Genomic DNA, 19,161 nt, shown 5'->3' on the forward strand with positions numbered 1-19,161 from the left:
GCTTGGTACTTTCCATATTCACCTATAAACCAAAGAAAAATGAAAAAAAAGTGCTCTGATGGGACGAGATGGCATTTGGAGCCTCTGTCCAAATGTGGAGAGAGAAAACAGGTGGTAGGTAAGATACAGTTTGACTGTGACAGCTAAAATTCATTTTCATGTCCACTCAGATTTTTTTTTCCAAGAATTCTGGGAATATTTTTACACAAACAGAAATACTCCACAACAATGTAAATGCTAGAGGCACTTTGTTACTACTGTTAACATATTTTACATTTGTTCTGGGTTTTAAGACAGACATCATCTGGCATAACAACAACTGATGTGATACAGTGTAACAGTGACTCAGAATTTTTTAATCTCAGTGTGTAATCAAACAAAAAAATCAAACAAAAACTACATTTAAAAAATCAAAACATCTCAAAACCAAGATTACAGTATTAAACAAAACCACAGTAAACTCTGCAATATGCTTGATGATACAAAGATTAGAAATATTTTATACAGTGAAGATAAACCTCTTTAAATGTACTTAGAATTAGACAAAAATACATCTACTGAGAAACACATTAAACATTAAAGATTATAATTTTGAAGTAAACAATGCATATTGCTTCAATTTCACCCATATTGATTGACCATTTTATTAAGCCTGAATTTGTTACAGATTGAAAGCAATAATTCTACCTCTCTGTTCCATATATATTTAAAAATCCCACAGCATATGTTCAGCTTCATAATCATCTGGCTATTTAGGGAAAAGACAAAGTTAGAGGCAAGCACTTAAACAGCTGTAAGAAAAAATTCAAAGAAGATTATATATTCAGGATTTCCACAAAAATGAAAAAAATGCTTCCAAAACACTATGACAAATAAAAATACAGAAATTTCTATTAACTGAATTTTCATGAAATCACAAGTTACCATTTTTCCTTAGATTTAATTAGTATCTCCTTTTCTTGGCCTATTTAAATGATCACTTTTGTTTGCTTCCTATATTAATCAGCTAACCAGCATGACTGTCTACACCTCTAGTTAACTGATATCAAATACACGACTTTCTACAAAAAATCTTTGGGTTAAAAACACATGTCTCCATGATCACTAACAGAAATACAAATAAAAAAACTTATTAACATAGTTAAATTTTAATGTTATGGTTGTAGAAATCATGTCTAGAATGTAACAGAGCAACAGATTTAGAGACACAAGAAAACAAAAGTCATAAGGAAAACCTAAATTAGAAATGTTTAATACAGTGTGATGGAAGAAGCACATATGATATGGAGCATGTATGATGTATTTTACACACTGTTAATTTTAGATTAAAACTCAGAATAGTTTCTTAAAAAACACACTGGCTGTGTTTTTGCATACAATAGTACTTAGGAAATATTTTCTTTCTCCTGGCTGTAAACTATGCAGTGTATCAGACCAGGTAAGGTGACCCTTTCAATTGAATTTATTTATCAATGGAAAAAGATTAAATGCTCTGTGTTTAGGGTATAATCTGCACCACTACGTTTCTATGCTCTGATCCAGACAACACTCTAATCATGGCAGATACATTTGTTGAAGCAGCATCTTCTGTTTGAGTTGTGGAGCCCCTGCAGTGAGCCTGAGCATGGACTGAGTGCACCTTGAGCAGCCAGAGGCCTGCACTCTGGTCTTGGAGCAGGTAAAGCAAGTGAGTCATGTCCTGATGGACACGTTCTGCTCTGCATGAGCACAGGGCACAACACACACACCATTCCAATAAGCGCAACAGGAAGAAATCCTTCCAGTTTTTATTTGCCTATTCTCTGGACTACCCAGTCCTGCTGGCAGAGGGGACAGCGATTATTCTGTTTCACCCACAAGGACATGCAGCAATTGTGGAAGGAATGATTGCATTCTCCCCAAACCACTGAAAGAGAAGAAAGAACATGTTCCAGTCACACTCAGCTGTTCAATCAACTCCTACAGCAAGGTTCAAACGAGCACTCTCAAATATTTATAACCACTGGAAACTTCAGACAAAACAGCTCATCACTGAGATTAGATTATTATGATCGTCCTGATGATAGTGAGTTCCACCATCAAGCCTTTTACTTCTTTCCAAATATTAAAAAAAGAAATGCATATATTTTTATTTTCTTGTATAAAGTGACAGGGTTTTGTGACTGCATAAACACATTTAGGGATACGTTCTGCCCAGGAAATAAGTGCAACTATTAAAGTTGCTCCCTTTATCTTCCCCAGTACCAAAATAAAGCCAATGCACTACTGACTCACTATCACACCAGAGCATATCACCAAATTCTCATATGAAAGGCACTGTCTGAACTGAAACGTATGAGAGCAAGGAGGCACATGTGACACAGCATAGTCTTAAAATGGGACTTTACAACAGGAGTTATTCGCAGGCTCCAGTTGTTCCAACACTACAAAAATTGTTATCTGTTATCCATTTACTGCTGAATAATATTTCAAAACTTTGCTTTTTTCCTTATTAGCTCACATTCTCCTCACAAGCACAAAGATACCAATCAAAGGAGCATTGTAAATTATACTTTTTCCTGTCTATCTTAAATACTTAGCAAGCCAATTAAGATATCTTGAACAGGAAAACCCTATTCCCATTAAAGCAATCATCAAATAACCCCAGCAGTTTTTTTGAGACAATACACTTTAAAACACAAAGCTCAACAGCATGCAAAGGTTTACCACTGCATTAAAAGTTATCATAAAGGCTTAAAGCAAATTCTTTGAAATAATTTTCACTATTTCCAATTTAAACACTCAGAATTAAGACCTTCTTTTACACACACTGGCGCTGAAAGAATGATTATGTTTAAACTGAAGTGATTCCACCTTTGAGAATGAAAAGTGAACAACCAAGCCATTGCCTCCATTATCTCTGAATTACGAGTGGGAAAAATACCACTTTCTAACTCAAACACATTTACTTCAGAACTGAGGATTTTTTACTTGTACTACCATTGTGCTTTTTGGCATGTACCTCTGAAGAAAAAAAGCAGCTTTTTCCTACCCACTTCAAAAAGGTACATTATCTCAAATATGCTCACAATGAAAGCGACCTAAACCTCTTAGTTGTGTATGTGTTGACAGGAAATTGGAAGCTGTTTTGTTTTACAGCACAGCTGACATGAAAACTGATTACTGATTTTTTTTATTGCTCAAAAATAAAGCACAAAGTATTACTAATGTAGAAAGATGATACAATGTAGAACAAAACACCAGTTTACTTCTGAGCATTAATAAAATCAGTATTCCCTTCAAACTTTAAAATGCACCATACTGAGAGAAGCTTCAATTGAAAAACAAGCGAATGAAGTCACTACATACCAACACAATCTTCTTGTTTGTTTTCAGCTTGACATCTAAGACAGGCATCTAAAAGTAAACAAGAACAAACTCAATTTGATTCTCAGGATTCCATCTTAAGAATAGGTTTGTCAGAGGAAAATATAAACTCTAATACAAATTTACAGAGGTAAAAGTCTCAAGTTTTGATCTAGTTCAGCCCTTTAACATTAAATAGCCCCCTTAAATTCTAAAACTGTGCAAATGACAATGAAATATATATCTGAAAGAGATCAGAAGGACTCTGAACTCTGCAGCATGTTTTGTTTATTTTCCATTGCTTTGGTATTTTCATAACTTTTGCTGAAAAAAAGCCTTCTCCATTTTGTAGATATAAAAGCCCGCAGATTTGTGCCAAGGCACTCAGGCATATTAAGACCAGAGCAAGCACAAAGCCAAACCCTAATTACAGGACTTTGTTTTCAGATGTCAGCATTTCCTTTTAAGGAAGTCATTCACAATTTTGATTTTTTAGGCTGTGCATCTTTCACCACAACTCCCACCACCTATCACTTTTGATAGTAGCTTCCCTTAACAAGTACTTGCATCTTATTTTCACAGGAGTCACACACGTACAAATACAGTGGTACATTTGATAATATATGTTAAAAAATGCAGAATATATAATTAAAAATATTTATAATCTTTATGCACTCCAGTCTGCAGCTTTAGGATTGGATGGCAGCTCCAGGACTCAGTAAGATACAAGAGTGACAACTTCCAGGCTTCCCACTGTGCCACACAATGCAGTGGAAAACACCTTTGCTTCTCCTTTACCCCAGCATGGGCTGCCACAGACACTCAGGCATGAATCTTGCACAACAGAAAGTGTTCAACTGTTATGTGAGCAAGCACATCTTCATCCCCTCCAAAGGAAAGGAACTAGTTTAAACAAGCGTCCTGCAGGTTGAATCTGGCTTACATGTCACTTGTTGGACCAAATTCTCCCAGAAGACAAAACTATAATGTGCTACAGGAATTTAAATCTGAGTATTTGTGCAGTCTCTGCCAGATAGGGCCAGTATTTCTATTTCAGATTGATCTGCCCAGACATTCCTGCTTTTCTCAGGTAATAGAGAACAAAGAGGAGAGAACTCTAAAACAGCTTCCCTTTCTTCACTGAGATGAAAGCAAAGCTTTCCTGTTGTCTGTCCCTGTAATTTATATTTCAACATCATTAAGGGCCAAGGGGCTGGGAAGATTCAGCCGAAGTGCTTCAACTTGTATCATGGTGAATCTGGGGTCACAGCAGAAAGTCACAATAAATCAGCTGCCCTATCGAGCCCTAGAGCTGCAGTTTCAGACAGAAGCAGCACAGAGAGCCACGGACAGAAATCACTGCCTCCACACCAAAGTAAGCTGTCTCCACTCCTGCGTCCTAACCCCAGCGGGGTCAGACTGAAGGGCTAAGGACAGCAAAGCCAGCCCAGCTGCAATCCTGTGCTTCCCAGCTAACACCTCCTTGCCTTGTGCATCTGAGACCACAGTGGTTGAAGGAGTTAAACCAGAAGAAAATGGAGCCAGCTAACACCTCCTTCCCTGCAAAACCTTCAGCAAGTGCCAGTCTGAGCCTGGCACTGCCTCCCACCTAAGGTTACTGCAGACGCAGTGGCTCTACAGGAGCCAGACCTGCTCTGGCAGGGTCAACGTGAAATTGCTAAACTGAAGTCAGTAATGATCAAGTTTCACATTCTAACAATGTGGTTTGTTCCCAACAAACAGTTACTAGATTTTTTCAGATTTTTTTTTCTAGTTTCAGATTAAAAGTACTCCCTTGGTCTAGCTATGAAAAAATGTTACTTTCTTTTTAAGTTTTATAATAGCTCTGGGTAAGATTTTGTTAATTTAAGACTTTTTTTTTTAGTGTTCTGTAACAACCTAGCTTACAATGGGGATAAACAAGTTTTTTAAATTATGGTTTACATGGTAAATGAAGTCAATTTCATATTTCCAGAGTGGTCTCTATTTACCATAAAAAAGGCAAATAATCTTCAAAACATGTTTATATAAAATATCAATTTCCCATCACTTCAGCCTATGCTTCACCTTTCTTCCTCTTGTACACCCTTTTGCCTCCTCTGTTCCACAGAAGGTTCCCAGCAAAACATTTATGAGAAGTGACAGAACTGTGTATTTTTCCTCATTTCTGTTAAACCATATCCTGACTTTTCAGTATCATGGTTCTTGGCCCTACAAAAGCAAGGTGCTCTGGAGGGGATCTTGGGTCCTTTGTCCTGCCGAAGTGTTGCACACCCAACTGAGAGGACAGCTGTACCTAGGATGACTCAGCCCAATAGTAAAAATTAGATATGAACACACTGTAAAGGAAGAATTTAAACAGGTTTCAAAGAACCAAGATAAATACCACATTTAACAAAGATATCAGAAACAGTAATATGAGTCAACAATGAAGGTGCTTTCAAACAGTCTCTGGATTTCAAAACCAAGTAAATTAATCCCTTACTCAATAGATTTCTCAGTACATTTGTGTGTCTTTAACTACACCAGTAATCACGCTTGTAGAGTAGTGTAAGACACCTTGGTTCAACAGATTTGAAAAATAAATTTTTATGTACATCCGTAACTGCTCCGTGAAAAAAACCCGAACAGAAACCCCTTAACAAAATCCGCCTCATAAACAGCAGCCCCACGCATGCAGCGTTGAGCTCGGTAAATTAGTGCTGGCGAGATTGGCCCGCAGACGAGCCGCAGCCCTCACGACAAGGCGGCCCTGCAGGGGACGGGACCCGAGCAGCGCGGCGGGGCCAGGCCTGCGTGAGGCGCGGCCGGGCACGGGGCACTCGGTGCCCCCGGAGCGGCGGCCCGGCCCCCGCGGGGCCCTCCTCCTTCTCCTCCTCCTCCGGGAAGGCGCGGAGGAGGAAGCGGAGGCGGGAGGGATCAGCCCCCCCGCCTGCCGGAAACCGCGTCCCTGCCCTGCGCCCGCCGTGCCCAGGGCGGCGGCCACGGCACGGCCCGGGCCCGGGCCAGGCCCCCCGCCCCGCGGCCATGGCGCCCGGCCGCCGCTTACCCATGACCTGCACCCGGCAAATGGCGCAGGTGTCGCACTCCACGTCCCAGCTCCACATGGCCACCGCATTCCACTTCTTCAGCGAGAACATCTTGTCGGGAGCGCCCGCCTTGGAGCCCGCGGAGCCCGGCAGCGAGTGGGGGGCACCGGGCTCGTCCCCGTCCTCCACATCGGCCATGGCGGAGGGGCGGGGACGCGGCGGCCGCGCGGGCGGCAGCGCCACCCTCCGGCGGCGGCGGCAGCGCAGCCCCGCCCGCGGCCCCGGGAGCGGGAGCGGCCCCCGGGAGCGGGCCCCGGGGCGAGGAGCCCTGCCCGGAGAACGGCCGCCTTCGGAGCCTGCAGGCACGTCTAGTGCCTCAGCAGGACACCGAGCGGTGCCAGGGTGGCACCTCGGGAAGGGCGTTCTCGTCCGCAGCGTGCGGAATCAATCACTTCACCAGTGCTCTGGCCTGCCTTCAGTACGGGGAGACAACGCAATCTTCCAACTCAGCACATTTCCTAAGACTGCTAACAGAATAAGCAAAACACTTCGGCAGTGGCGTGCACCTTGGCTATCTTGGCAATAAAGTAAAAAATAAAATTATATTAAAGAGTCTATGCACATTACTCAACTGTCAGTTCAGACGCACCTGGAACATGATTAAAGAGCATGTGAATAAGGTCTTTGAGCTTGGCTGATTCACACTTCTCTCACGCCACTGTTCAATTCCCTTTGCCAGCTCCACACCTTTAACTCATCAGTCTTTTCTGTCCATTTCAAAAACCATCATGGCACTTCTGAGTTTGAATTACTGGGACTAGATGTAATCCAGAAAGTTTAAAATATTTTAAAAAATTAAGTACATTTAATTTCTGCTATGTAAAATGTCAACTACCTCTAAATAGAGATTAAAAAAGAAGAAGCAAATCCTGTTGGAGTTTTGGGTTTTTAGATTTATACAATTTGCCTTGTGTCCCTAACTGATGCAATTCTTTAGTTCTAAGAGCAAACAAAGACAGAGATTATAATTGTGTTTGAGTGCTGTCAAACCATCACACCTGCTGTACATGATGCAAAGTCAAATATAAACCCCACTGAGATTAGCAGTAAAAATAGAGCAAATATAACACAGGCACCTTTGACTCTGTCCGTGCTGCCTTAGAGAAATAAAGTGATAGCTTCCCACCTAAAAATTATTTTCTTGCTATTTTAGCATCTAAAGAGCTGGGTAAGAAAAATTCCAAGCCATTTTTGAGAAGTAGTTCTGGCAGTCTGTAATTCATGTGTCCCCTGCAGCCACACCTGACATTGAGGAGGTGACACATGAGAGAGTGGCACAAACCACAACAGCTCTTCCAGAGGGTTTTCCCTATGTACACTGTCACTGATTTTAATTGTAAATAAAAACCACAGTTTTTCAGACTGGGCATTTGCTCATCTCATTCACTGAAAACATTGCAAATTGAGTATCTGAAAATGAGAACTCAAACCAAGTTCCTTTCAGCCCATCAAGGGATTGTTCAGCTAGAATTAAAGCCAATTGGGTGCTACAGAATGGGAAAAAAAGAATGTCTACAATACTAAGTATCCAAATTTGAAATATTGCTTTATATTACATAATTGATAATAAATTAAATTTTTGTAATAATTTCAAAGTAATGATGCAGTGTAACTCATCAATTTTGATGGTCTCCATGTAAAAAATACTCATTCAAAGCTCCAAGTGTTTGACACCCAACTTTGTACCAGCCTAAGTGTTCTGTTCATAATCTTACTCCAATTTCAAATGGCCAGTTCTGGGCCCTCAGTTTGGGAGGGACCTTGAGATGTTTGAGGGTGTCCAGAGGAGGCAACGAGGCTGGAGAGGGGCTGGGAGCTCAAACCCTGTGAGGAATGGCTGAGGGAGCTGGGGGTGTTCAGCCTGGAGAAAAGGAGACTCAGGGGTGACCTTATCCCTCTCTACAACTCCCTGAAAGGTGGCTGTGCTCAGGTGGGGTTGGTCTCTTTCTCCAGGCAGCACTGACAGAATGAGAAGACACCAGTCTCAAGCTGCACCAAGGGAAATATAGGTTGGATATCAGGAAAAAGTTTTTTACAGAAAGGGTGATAGAGTCTAGAATTGTCTGCCCAGAGAGATGGTGGAGTCACCATCCCTGGATGTGTTTAAAAAAAGACTGCATGTGGCACTCTGTGCCATGGCTTAGTTGAGGTGTTAGGGTATGGGTTGGACTTGATGATCTTGAAGGTCTCTTCCAACCTAGTGATTCTGTGAAAATTATTTTTATTAAAAACAAAGCCTTGACAAAAATGTCAGTTTTATGATAATGCAAAGAACAGTTATATAAGTATGTGTTTATCTTGGCAAAGTGGTGCATGTACTGGACTGCATTATCCCACTTACTGTTTGTTCTGTCAATAGATTAACATATATCAAAACACTTGAGGACCATGTCAATTTATCTGCTAAAGAAAACAATTTAAGCACACTTCTCTGTCAAAACTATTACTTAAACTCTGGTTATCTGTCTCTCTCTGTGCCTCTTTCCCAATGGGAATATGCTACATGGGCCTATCAATGGCCAGTAGGGCTGAGACTTGGCTACAGTGGGGCTGCAAGAGAAGACAGCACAGGGAACAGTGCTGCATGAGCACACCACCACCTGTGCCAAACCCACCTGCACAGCTCCTAAGGGTCTACTGAAGCTGCCAGATGGAATTGCCAAAATGGAAAACAGACTCCAGTGCTGATAGGTACTGTGAAACAGAAGCACGTAGAAGGCATGCAGAAATAGAAAGGAAATCACAACAGGAGTTAGGGAAACATGTATTAGTGGAATAAACTGCTTCCCTTTTGCACTGGGAGGATCTCACTCAATGGGAAGAAAACACACAAATACATTGCTGCACAGCAAAGCAAAGGGATCCCAATATTCCTATAAATCAATGTGACTGGGCATGAACTTCAGAGAAGTCCAGGAATGAGCTCAAAGACTGAGAAGTAGCAATAATTCCAATTCTGAAATGCATTCTGCTTTACTCTTCAAGTGAAACAAAAGAACATTCATGACTCATAATACACAGAAGGGAAATCCTTACAGAGGTTATTAAAAAAAACCCCACCTTAATGACTTCTGCAAAGGAACCTCTCTGCTTTAATGGAAAACCCTGTGTCACAAGAGACTAAAGAGATCCTGATCTTGCTGAGCTGCTTTAATCAAGTCTAAACCCTTGGAACTTCTCCATTCTTCACACAACACCCTGGCTCATCCATCTCTCCTTCTGCAGCAGAGATTAAAAACCAGAGACACAAGGACCTTTGACTGCTTTATGAAATTCTCTACTCACTAATTGTTTTACTCTGGAGTAAAACTCAGCTATTACTATTACCTCTGAACAGTGCTGATTTTCAGGTTAGATGTCTATCTCGTATCCATTCTTTAATTTAGAAAACCTGTGAAGATAAAATTTTGTCTATTTTAACTGTAGTTAGCTGTTTGAGAATGGAGCTGCATTCTGAATTGAAAACTGGAAACCAAATTATGTTGTTCTGTTGTTGTGCAGGGGCACAGCCTCCACCTATTTTAAAATATGGACACTTCATATATATTTGTGAGGTAGCACAGTCTGTCTTGTTATTTTTAACATCTCTCTGATATTTGGATTCTGCCTAGTATCAGGATAGACCCCAAAAGCCACTCTTAGCAAATCCAGCCCTCCAAACCACACCAGACCTCCCCTCCTCATAAAAAAAAAATCCCTAAAACCCCAAACAAAAAATAAAAGCACTACAAAGAGAAGCCATGCAACTTGCTTATAGAAACTCCCTTTACTCCCATATTTGAATTACTGGAAAGTGTTGCACAGGTGAACTTTATATTCTCATTATTCACCTTTGCAAATGTTATATCCTGTGTACCATGTCACAACTAATTTTTTTTACCTTGATCTACTTTTCTACTTTTAGATTTTGGTCAAGGCAGTGCCAAAAATATGCATTTAAATTCAAGTATATATATAAATAACAAGAAAATAACAAACCCTTATAAATGTCACAACCTGACAGAATGGAAGAACTCAACTGGAATATAAATCAACTACTCAGGAGGAAGCTAGATGAATTATTTTAGTTGTCACAGAAATCAGTGTTTGTTTTGTGTTTCAAAAAGTTCTATCTTTCCTCTTGAACTTTTCAAATTTGCATTGCTATACAAAGCATAGTGCCTTCTGTTACCCAGTATGGAAAGAAGAGATTGATTTGTAGGTACTTTCCCTTTTTTCATTAAGTACTTTAAAGGTCTGTGGATGAAAGCTGCATCTAATTTTCAGGTCTGTACTGCTGCATTACTACAGATCACTTGATTCTTAAAGGGGAGTTTCCTTTTTACTCATTTTGTCTCTGCTCCCTGCCTTTTCCAGGCTTGTTCCTGTCCTGCAGCAGCGGTGTCCTGGTGAGCAGAAGGCGAGGGCTGAGCTAACCCCGAGCTCCAGCTGAGCCACTGCCCCTCTGCAGCAGGGCCTGGCCGCTGCCCCTGCAGCCCTGCTCCCCGCACACACCTCAGCTCCCTCCCTGCAGCCCTGCTCCCCGCACACACCTCAGCTCCCTCCCTGCAGCCCTGCTCCCCGTACACACCTCAGCTCCCTCCCTGCTGCTGGCCCTGCAGCCCTGCTCCCCGTACACACCTCCCCTCCCTCCCTGCAGCCCTGCTCCCCGTACACACCTCCCCTCCCTCCCTGCTGCTGCACACACAGCACGGCACATCCTGCATCTCTGGAGACATCAGAGGGAGCAGGTAAGAGACTTTTACCTGTAAGCCTTCAATTTAAGTCACACAGGAGGTTTACTTTGGCTGTTCTGTGATCCTCTTGGCTTTTTTTCCCTGTGTACGAGGAACGACCAAAACTAAAAGATGAAAGTGAGGAACAAATTCACAACTCCTTAAAGCAAACTAAATTTTTGGTCCATTTGTTTGGATTTAGTTTCTAAAATCTGTATAATGATTTACATCCTGTTTTTGGTGAAATTGTTAACTAGACGTCATACAACTGCCGTGGCATTTGCAATAGTAATTATGCTAAAATAATGATGGACACAAACACTTAGAAATCTTGATCATACAAGATTTTCTATGGAAAATTGTATTAAGTAAGATGGCTGAATTTTGTTATTTACCATAAACATTTATTAACATAAAGAATATTTTAAAGCATTTCAGCAAGGTCATATATTTGCTTTTATTTAAAAAAAATTCACCCAAAATATTCTTACCAAGGATACCTAATTAAAGTTCTTAATTTCTGTACCTAATTAAATGCTTACAAAGCACAGCCCTTCCTGAACACTGCAGCCACTGGATCTTTTAAAATCTTATTCTCATTGTAAAGCAACCAATTATCAACATTTTTGTGTCAGATTTAGATAAATAAAGTGCCTAAGTAATTTAGCTGAATTATAGGCTATATTCCCAATTCTTACAACTCAGCTCTTCAACTCCGAAATTAATGTTCTTTTTTTCATTGTTTATTATGATGAATCCCAGGAATATACAAAATATTTCAGCAGCAGTCTCATCACCGTTGGACACAGTAACACTGATATACTCTCCTTACTGCTATTAAAGAATTTCTGGTTTATTTAGTGTGCATAAATCACACCAACCTTAGTTAAATATGCTTCTGTAAGTATTTCTAAGAACCTCAAGTAAATTGCATGCATTTCTCCATTCTACTAGAAGTTGCATGTTACTGGGATCTTATTGGCCTGATTTAAATGTCTTGTGTATGATCTTTTAAACACAATACAGGATCTGTCCTTATCATGTGAGTAAACATTGCAAACTTTGTCATACAGATGACCAGGAATTAAAGATAATGCATTGTAAAACATTTAGCATGCATTTATTAATAGAATCAATTATATTATTAAAGACCTCCAGCTCAACTTTAACCCAGCACTGCCAAGTGTACCAGTAAACCATGACCCTGAGTGGCACATGTAGAGCTCTGAAATGGGAATGCCCTTCTGGTGTTACAGGTTAGAGAAAACTCAGGTTGGTGGAATGGTTAGAGAAGGCAGCATATTAGCAGAGAAAAGAAAGGATCAATCTGCTGTAATCATTACAGAACACATGCAATTCTTTTTGTTAATGTTCACAGAAAAAAAATCTCCTCCTGTACTTCCAACTTCATACTTATTTTCCTCTGCTTTGTAATCTCTTCAAATGAATGTAATGACCATTCATACTGGACCTTAATACATCTTACCTCAGATTAATCAAAATGAATTCCAAAACTGCTGGAAGGTTTGCACTGTAACTCCTGACAAAAGCTTCCATGCCAGCAACAAAGGACAACAGGTCAGTTCTCTGCACAAGGAAACAAAACACCTCAGGGCATTAAGAAGTACATGTACAAAACTTCCTTATAAAAAATCTTCAGAAGAACAGGAGAGGAGAGTGGGTGGCAAAAAAGTGCCCAGATTACATAAAAAAAAGGAAAAAAAAAAAGAAAGCAGTTTGAGAAAAGTAAACATAATTTATAATTTTTTCCATATGCAATGTATTTTAAATAGTTCTGACAAATTTCACAGCCTGTACTGGTACACAGCACAGGAAATGGAATACAAATCACTATAACAAGAAAAAAAACGATTCACCTGACCCTAACAACACAGTACCAGCTATCTTTCAACTCAGCAGACTAATCATTACAAACTTCTTAAACACTGTTAAATTCCCAAGGCTTCTCTGCATGCTCTTACACTAAATGATGAACCAGCATTTATCTCCCCATCCACCAATTTAGAATGCAACAATGCTGCAGATGCCACATGCCCCAGGTCAGTTTTGGTGGGTTCTGCCCCCACCATCAATCAGGTTTCTCTCTTTATACCCAAGTCCTGCATGTAACCCCATTCATTCAGTTAAATGCTACCATTTTAAACAGCCAGGCCTCACAGGAAACACACAGCTTATCTCAGGTTTGTTGTAATTTATTTCTGAGTTATTCTCAAGCAACGTTACAAAACATTTTAATGTCTTGATAAGAAAATAAAATTTAAATAAAAATACATTCAACAATACATCATCATAAGAACATTAAAACTTTTACAATCCTAACAGAACTAATTACTGAATAACATCACTTTTCTAGACTAATCAAAATGAATGCAACTTTTATTATTAATCATCCTACTTGTACCTAATTAAATTCTAGAACATCTACTGTACTTGAAAACATTATAAAATGAGAAATCAAATCTTAATGGTCACAAATGGCCTTCTGGGTTTTTTTCTCAATATTCCAGTACCAAAGCAAAAAAAAAAAGTGCATATTATAAAACCCCAACATTGTAAGAGTATACGACTCAATTTTCATAAATTTTACTTTGAAAACAACAGAAAATGGCTCCAAGGAAGAGGGTTTGCCACAGGGTTAATTCATATACAACAAATACCTAATTCTGACACTCAACCACATTCAACTTTGTTTAATGGCAGTTTTTGATTAATGGCAATTAATCTTTACCTTGGCAAAACACATTTATTTGCATTGTTGTATTCTCCCTCAGTTTTAACTGTTGGCAAATAAAAGTCCTGTTGAACACATCAAATGTGTAAAAAAGGAAAAGGCAAAACCAGCTGAGGTGATTAAATGATTGTGATGTTGCAGATCCTAGCACTGAATCCCAGATATTCTAAAATATCTTGGTATTAAACTGAAGTCATTTTAACGAGTTACATTCATTCCAAAGAAATTTCAATCCTGTCTTGCCACATTGCTTCCATAATAGAAAGCCTTCTTACAACACTATAATAAATGTGTGGTAATTTCAACACCTTATTGTTTCAAGCATTGTGGATTTCTAGTCTAAGTTACATTCCTAATTAATTTGGCCAAATCGTGATTGAAAAAACAAAACAAAACCCAAACTAAAAAAACACCCCACAAAACAACCAAAGACCCCACAGAAAATGCTTTAAAAATAAAAGTACCACATACAACTTTTGTTAAAAATAATATTCCAAGGAGTACCATTGTATTTAATACTGATGAAGCAAAGTTGCCACAGTAATACCTTTGCTTCTTCCTGGTTATATACATATACTTTTTCTCAGCAGAAAAGTAACTTTTCAAACATAGTGAGCAAAAATTAATCTTACTGAAGTCACGAATGCCAGTTTAAAATTGTGTTAAGTGGCAAATACAAATCCATGTAACTAAAGATACAAAAATATTCACTGAAGCATTGCTTAAAGACAAAACAATGTTGATCATTCAACTGATCATAACAAGCAGATACTACAAAGTATCTAAAAATAATCTGGGATAGTCCAGATATCTAAAGTGCTTTGAGTGATTATAATAGAGATTATTTATTAGATTTGTAGTCAAAAGTTGAGCTGGACGTAGTTATTACTTTTTATAAAAAGAAGTTAAATCATACATGGGATGATGTTAATTGATCAGTACTTAACCACAATCTGTTCACACTTAAATTTTTATATCTGTAGGCAAACCTATTTTAAGAAGAATGTTACTACCCTGCATTTCTTTTTAGATTAAGTAAAAATATGTACCTTAAAAAACGCTAAAGAAAATAGATAGTGGTCTAATGTCACTCCATATATTACTCACTCCAAATGTAAACAAGAGGTACAACGTAAGTTCCCTGATTTCTTCTTTAGTACTCAATAACACAACTAACACTGGTATTTGCTGTCCAGATTATTTGCAGCATACTGCATGGTTCTGTAGAACTTCAACTGTAGATAAATCAAGTCCTGACAACACCTAACACAAGGAAAAAATATGTCAAATGTATCGAGTGTGAAGCTTCAGATCTTTTCCACATCACAAGACCTTGGGATTTCTATTTGGAGATCCGTATCAGCAGGGCAGGCACTCATGGTAAACGCATGCAAGTGTGCAGTGTATGTACTGAGACATAATCCAACCAACAAATGCAGTGTGGATTTTCTTCCATGAAAAAGCTTATTTGTTTAGAAAGTTCTTTCCAATACGACAACAATGGCAAAACAACGTTTAGATTTATTCACATCTGTTATTTCAAGAACCTGAAACTTCAAGTTCTTCAGCAAAATGAGAATAAACCTTAAAGACCGGATTTCCAAAAAGGTATTTTTCTCTTAAATATTAAATAGATTGTCAACACAACTAGCATTTATGTTCACTCTTAAATATTTTGCAAAAATGCATATAATGAATTTTAAAAAGAAAACAAACAAAAAACCAAAACACTCCAAAACATTTCCAGTTTCTTTTTTCATCCAAGCGGGCCAGTTTGTTTTTGTTAGGAAACCTTTCCAACAATTGGATTTTCTCTGCAAAAAACCAAAATATTATATGTAAATACTTTTAGAGATTAACACTTGCTTTCTAGTTCTCCTCATGCAATTTTAATTTCAATTAATATCAAGCAAAAAACCCCATTTCTACCATTAATTGTGAAATTTAGTGATTTGCAAAAACTTCATTTACTTTCACATGGGACTTCTAAATCACAACCAATTTTTCTGAACAACTTGGGTCAAACACTAACCTAAGCAAACCAAATCAGGGTTTGAGCTTTTCTTTTTTTCCTGGTCAATCAATCATTACTGATGCAAAGAAGAAATCTAAAAATTTGCTAGTGGTGTTCCAGAGGCATAATCCAGGATTGAAGAGAATTAAAGAATGTGCTCTGGAACAATAATGTACTCCAAAGAACAGGTTTTTTACCTTCATGAGAAACTGTATCATCGAGTATGGCAAGTGAAATGCAAATGGTAAATATGCTACCTGAAGGACAGATTTCTGCAGTAAAACTTTGACAGTTTCATATAACTTCTGAAAGAGTCACTGCACCCACTTACAGGAATCTCAACAGGAACAGATGAATCCACACTAGAAGAACTCAGATCTTCAACAACTGGTAAAAAGCTGCACTACTACAAATGATGTTCCTTATTCTCTCCATGTCTGTGTTGTCTAACTCTGCCTTCATGATCTCTACCCCAACAAGTCTGGCCTCACCCCCTGATTTACTTTTCTCAAAATACACATTTATCAATGTCAAAGATACTTACTCACTACCATATTTGGCACTAGATGATCTCTTCTTCTGGTATTTTTCATGTGATTCATTCAGCTTTTCTACTATATCTATTATCTGCTGAAGTGTATGAAAAGTGGCTACAGAATCTTCTATAGTGAAGTTAGAGTAATCATCTGGTTCTTTCCGAGGACCTTGATAGACTGCTATACTTCCACAAGCCTCTACAAAAAAGCACAGTCATCCCATGGAGAACTTCAACAATTAAAACACAAATCTAACTCTCATGCAAATGGTAACTCCAACATTCAGAAATGTAAAGTTACTCTGGCTTATACATAAAATGGATTAAGATAAAAGCAGGAGGCAGTATCTATTAAATGTATTTACAATTCTATAGTTTATTTGCTGCTAGCTGTGCTCAGCATCTTGAGCATCCAGCTCTCTCCTCTTCACATTAAGAGGAGTTCAGTGCATTCTTACAGCAAAACCATGTCTAATATAATTCATCACATGGTAAGGAAAGGAACAACAAAGGCAGAAAAGCACCACCTACAGTTCCAGTTTAAACTAAATATTACACATACAGAAATTCAATTAGAACAATGCCTGATATCTATTGTAAAAAAATGCCTGGAGAACATCAGACACCAGGGCACTAAAAAGATAAAAATTCAATCTCTTTCTCTGCTTTCTATTATTTTCAGGTGAATCATTAAATTCAGTTAATTGTTCAAATTATATTCTTGGCCTAGAGAATTAGAACTGAGTATCAGTGTAATTCTTAATTATCTTTTCAGTACCTTCCAACTTCTGTAGTTTAGACCGGTTGATAGTGAAAAGCGAGTAAATTCTTTCTGTCTCTCTGTCACCATCAATCTCAATTTGAGTATCAGCAGGAACATCTCTAAAAGGTGAACAAAGACAGTTAATCAATATCAGTAATTCCTGAAAGCAAGTAAAACCAGAGTATTTTTCATTATACATAGCCTTTTAATATGCTTACCACTCATAATAGGGAATTTCAAAAAACTTAGTATGCAGTTTATATAACCTACTCAGTTAAGAGTAAATTTATTTTTAAACAAATCACAGCATCTTAGTTTTCAGAAATCAGCAGCTTCTAAAAAGACATTAAAGCATTTTAGGATGTTATTAATTTTTCTGACATACCTACAAAATACCCAAATGATTTGTCAGAATCTACATCCAGGATTATTTAGCTGACTTTCTTAGGGCACTCCTTTAAAATATGTAAAGTTCAAATAAAAAAGTGATTGTATAAAACAAGACAAAGCCATTAAGGAGAGAAGACTTCCAGGCTGAACTTCCTGCAGCAAGTATTTTAGTAATTTCACATAGATGATCTAGGTGTGTAATATTTCTGCCTTCAACCTGGCATCCAAATTAAATCTATTATTCTGCACGAAGAGATCTCAGAAACAGGACATTTGTGCTTTTCATGCCGAGCAGGTTACCTCCACAGTGTGGCACACAAAGTAACAGAAATCCAGTGTTTGTGCCTGCCACTGTGGCTGAGCCGGCAGGCAAAGCCCGGCTGCAGCGAGCCCCGCGCTCCCGGCCGTGCCCTTACGCGGTGCAGCGCGCGCAGCCCTCGCTGCTCTCGGCCGTGGCCTTGCAGCACAGCCAGCTCCCGTTCAGGAAGGCAGAGGGGTGGTAAAAGCTCAGCCTCTTCTGGTTGCACCTCGTTACCCGGCACAGAGCCTCTATCCACTCACTGGCTTCCACACAGTTATTTGCTTGGATGTAGAGTGGCTTTTCTCCGTGAAGTACTTGAAACATCTGTAGAAGAAACACATTATTCTGCTGAGTAAAAAAAATCCAGTTACTGAGCAACTTCAAATATGTAAAAATCGATTTCAGTGCTCAGGCACTTCCACAAACTCTAATTAAGACAGAAAGTGAGACAAGGGAGAACAGCAGACTTTTTTCCTCTTTCAACTACACAGAGGAGAAAAGCCCCACCAGAACAGCTCCCTGTGTTCTCATCTAAGAAAGAAGCCTTATAAATTAGAACAGGATGCATTTTTTTTCCTCTTCATCCACATATCTTTAAGTGTGACCCCAGATTTCACAAAGCATGACCTTCATCCTTCACCAACAGAAGATCCCCAGAAGTCTCTCCTTTAGCCATCACTGGCCTTAGTGACAGCTGTTCTGTTATCACTGCCTCAGATGTTTGGAATGATGTAAGAACAGAAATAACTGATGTGTTCCAGGGCCAGAATGAGGCCATGAGCACAGGTAACTGCCTCAGCATATGAAGGGATTGTAGGAAGTTCTCACCAAAAGGAACAAATACAAGTTTGGTAACAATACATTTCCAGTAGTACATAATATAATTTCAAGAGCTTTGTAAAAATGTCGTAGTTTTAACCTTCCAGAAATTTGGCATGGGGAGCAAAGTCAAAATCAGTCAGAAAACTTGGTGCAGGTAGCCACATTTCCAGGTTAATTTCCATTCAGAATACTTGGAGATACTGCATACAGCTTGTTATTCCTGATCCATGTAACTTTTTGCTGAAGTGTTTAGTAATGGGGTTTCACTAACTCTGTAAGCTAATTACAATCTTTATTTAAAGAACATATCAAGAATTACATACAAACTATCTTTTGACCCACATTTTTCTTGTTGAAGGAGCTCTCATCAAGTTTCTCCACTGCAAGGATGTTTTTGATTGGAATAGTGAAAATTGGTTCTTTATCTGTAAAAAA

General features: G+C 38.8%; 2 protein-coding genes across 6 annotated transcripts in view; both read right to left on the reverse strand.

Annotated features, from left to right (window-relative positions):
- Positions 1 to 129: 129 nt before the first annotated feature.
- On the reverse strand, positions 130 to 7,018 carry RNF7 (ring finger protein 7). 2 transcript variants are annotated; one of them, XM_039722296.1, is made up of 3 exons: positions 6,395 to 6,616; positions 3,349 to 3,396; positions 130 to 1,906 (listed from the first exon to the last, which is right to left on the reverse strand). In XM_039722296.1, the coding sequence occupies exons 1-3, from the start codon at positions 6,570 to 6,572 to the stop codon at positions 1,788 to 1,790; spliced, it is 345 nt and encodes a 114-aa protein (XP_039578230.1). In that variant the 5' UTR covers positions 6,573 to 6,616; the 3' UTR covers positions 130 to 1,787. The 2 variants fall into 2 exon arrangements, with proteins under 2 accessions (XP_039578230.1, XP_039578231.1); XM_039722297.1 differs by having other exon boundaries at positions 1,850 to 1,906; positions 6,402 to 7,018.
- Positions 7,019 to 13,325: 6,307 nt separating this feature from the next.
- Positions 13,326 to 19,161, reverse strand: part of RASA2 (RAS p21 protein activator 2) — a 39,654-nt gene continuing 33,818 nt past the window's right edge. For 3 of the 4 annotated variants that reach the window (XM_039722316.1, XM_039722314.1, XM_039722315.1), the window contains 5 exons: positions 19,069 to 19,151; positions 18,020 to 18,228; positions 17,229 to 17,332; positions 16,460 to 16,649; positions 13,326 to 15,715 (listed from right to left, as the gene is read on the reverse strand). In XM_039722316.1, the coding sequence (XP_039578250.1) occupies positions 15,685 to 15,715; positions 16,460 to 16,649; positions 17,229 to 17,332; positions 18,020 to 18,228; positions 19,069 to 19,151 (617 nt within the window). In that variant the 3' untranslated portion in view covers positions 13,326 to 15,684. The remainder of the gene's footprint in view (positions 15,716 to 16,459; positions 16,650 to 17,228; positions 17,333 to 18,019; positions 18,229 to 19,068; positions 19,152 to 19,161) is intronic. The other variant, XM_039722313.1, reaches the window with a different exon arrangement.

The sequence above is a fragment of the Passer montanus genome, unplaced genomic scaffold, assembly GCF_014805655.1.
Source record: "Passer montanus isolate IOZ18808 unplaced genomic scaffold, ASM1480565v1 scaffold48, whole genome shotgun sequence".
NCBI classification, from domain to species: Eukaryota; Metazoa; Chordata; class Aves; order Passeriformes; family Passeridae; genus Passer; species Passer montanus.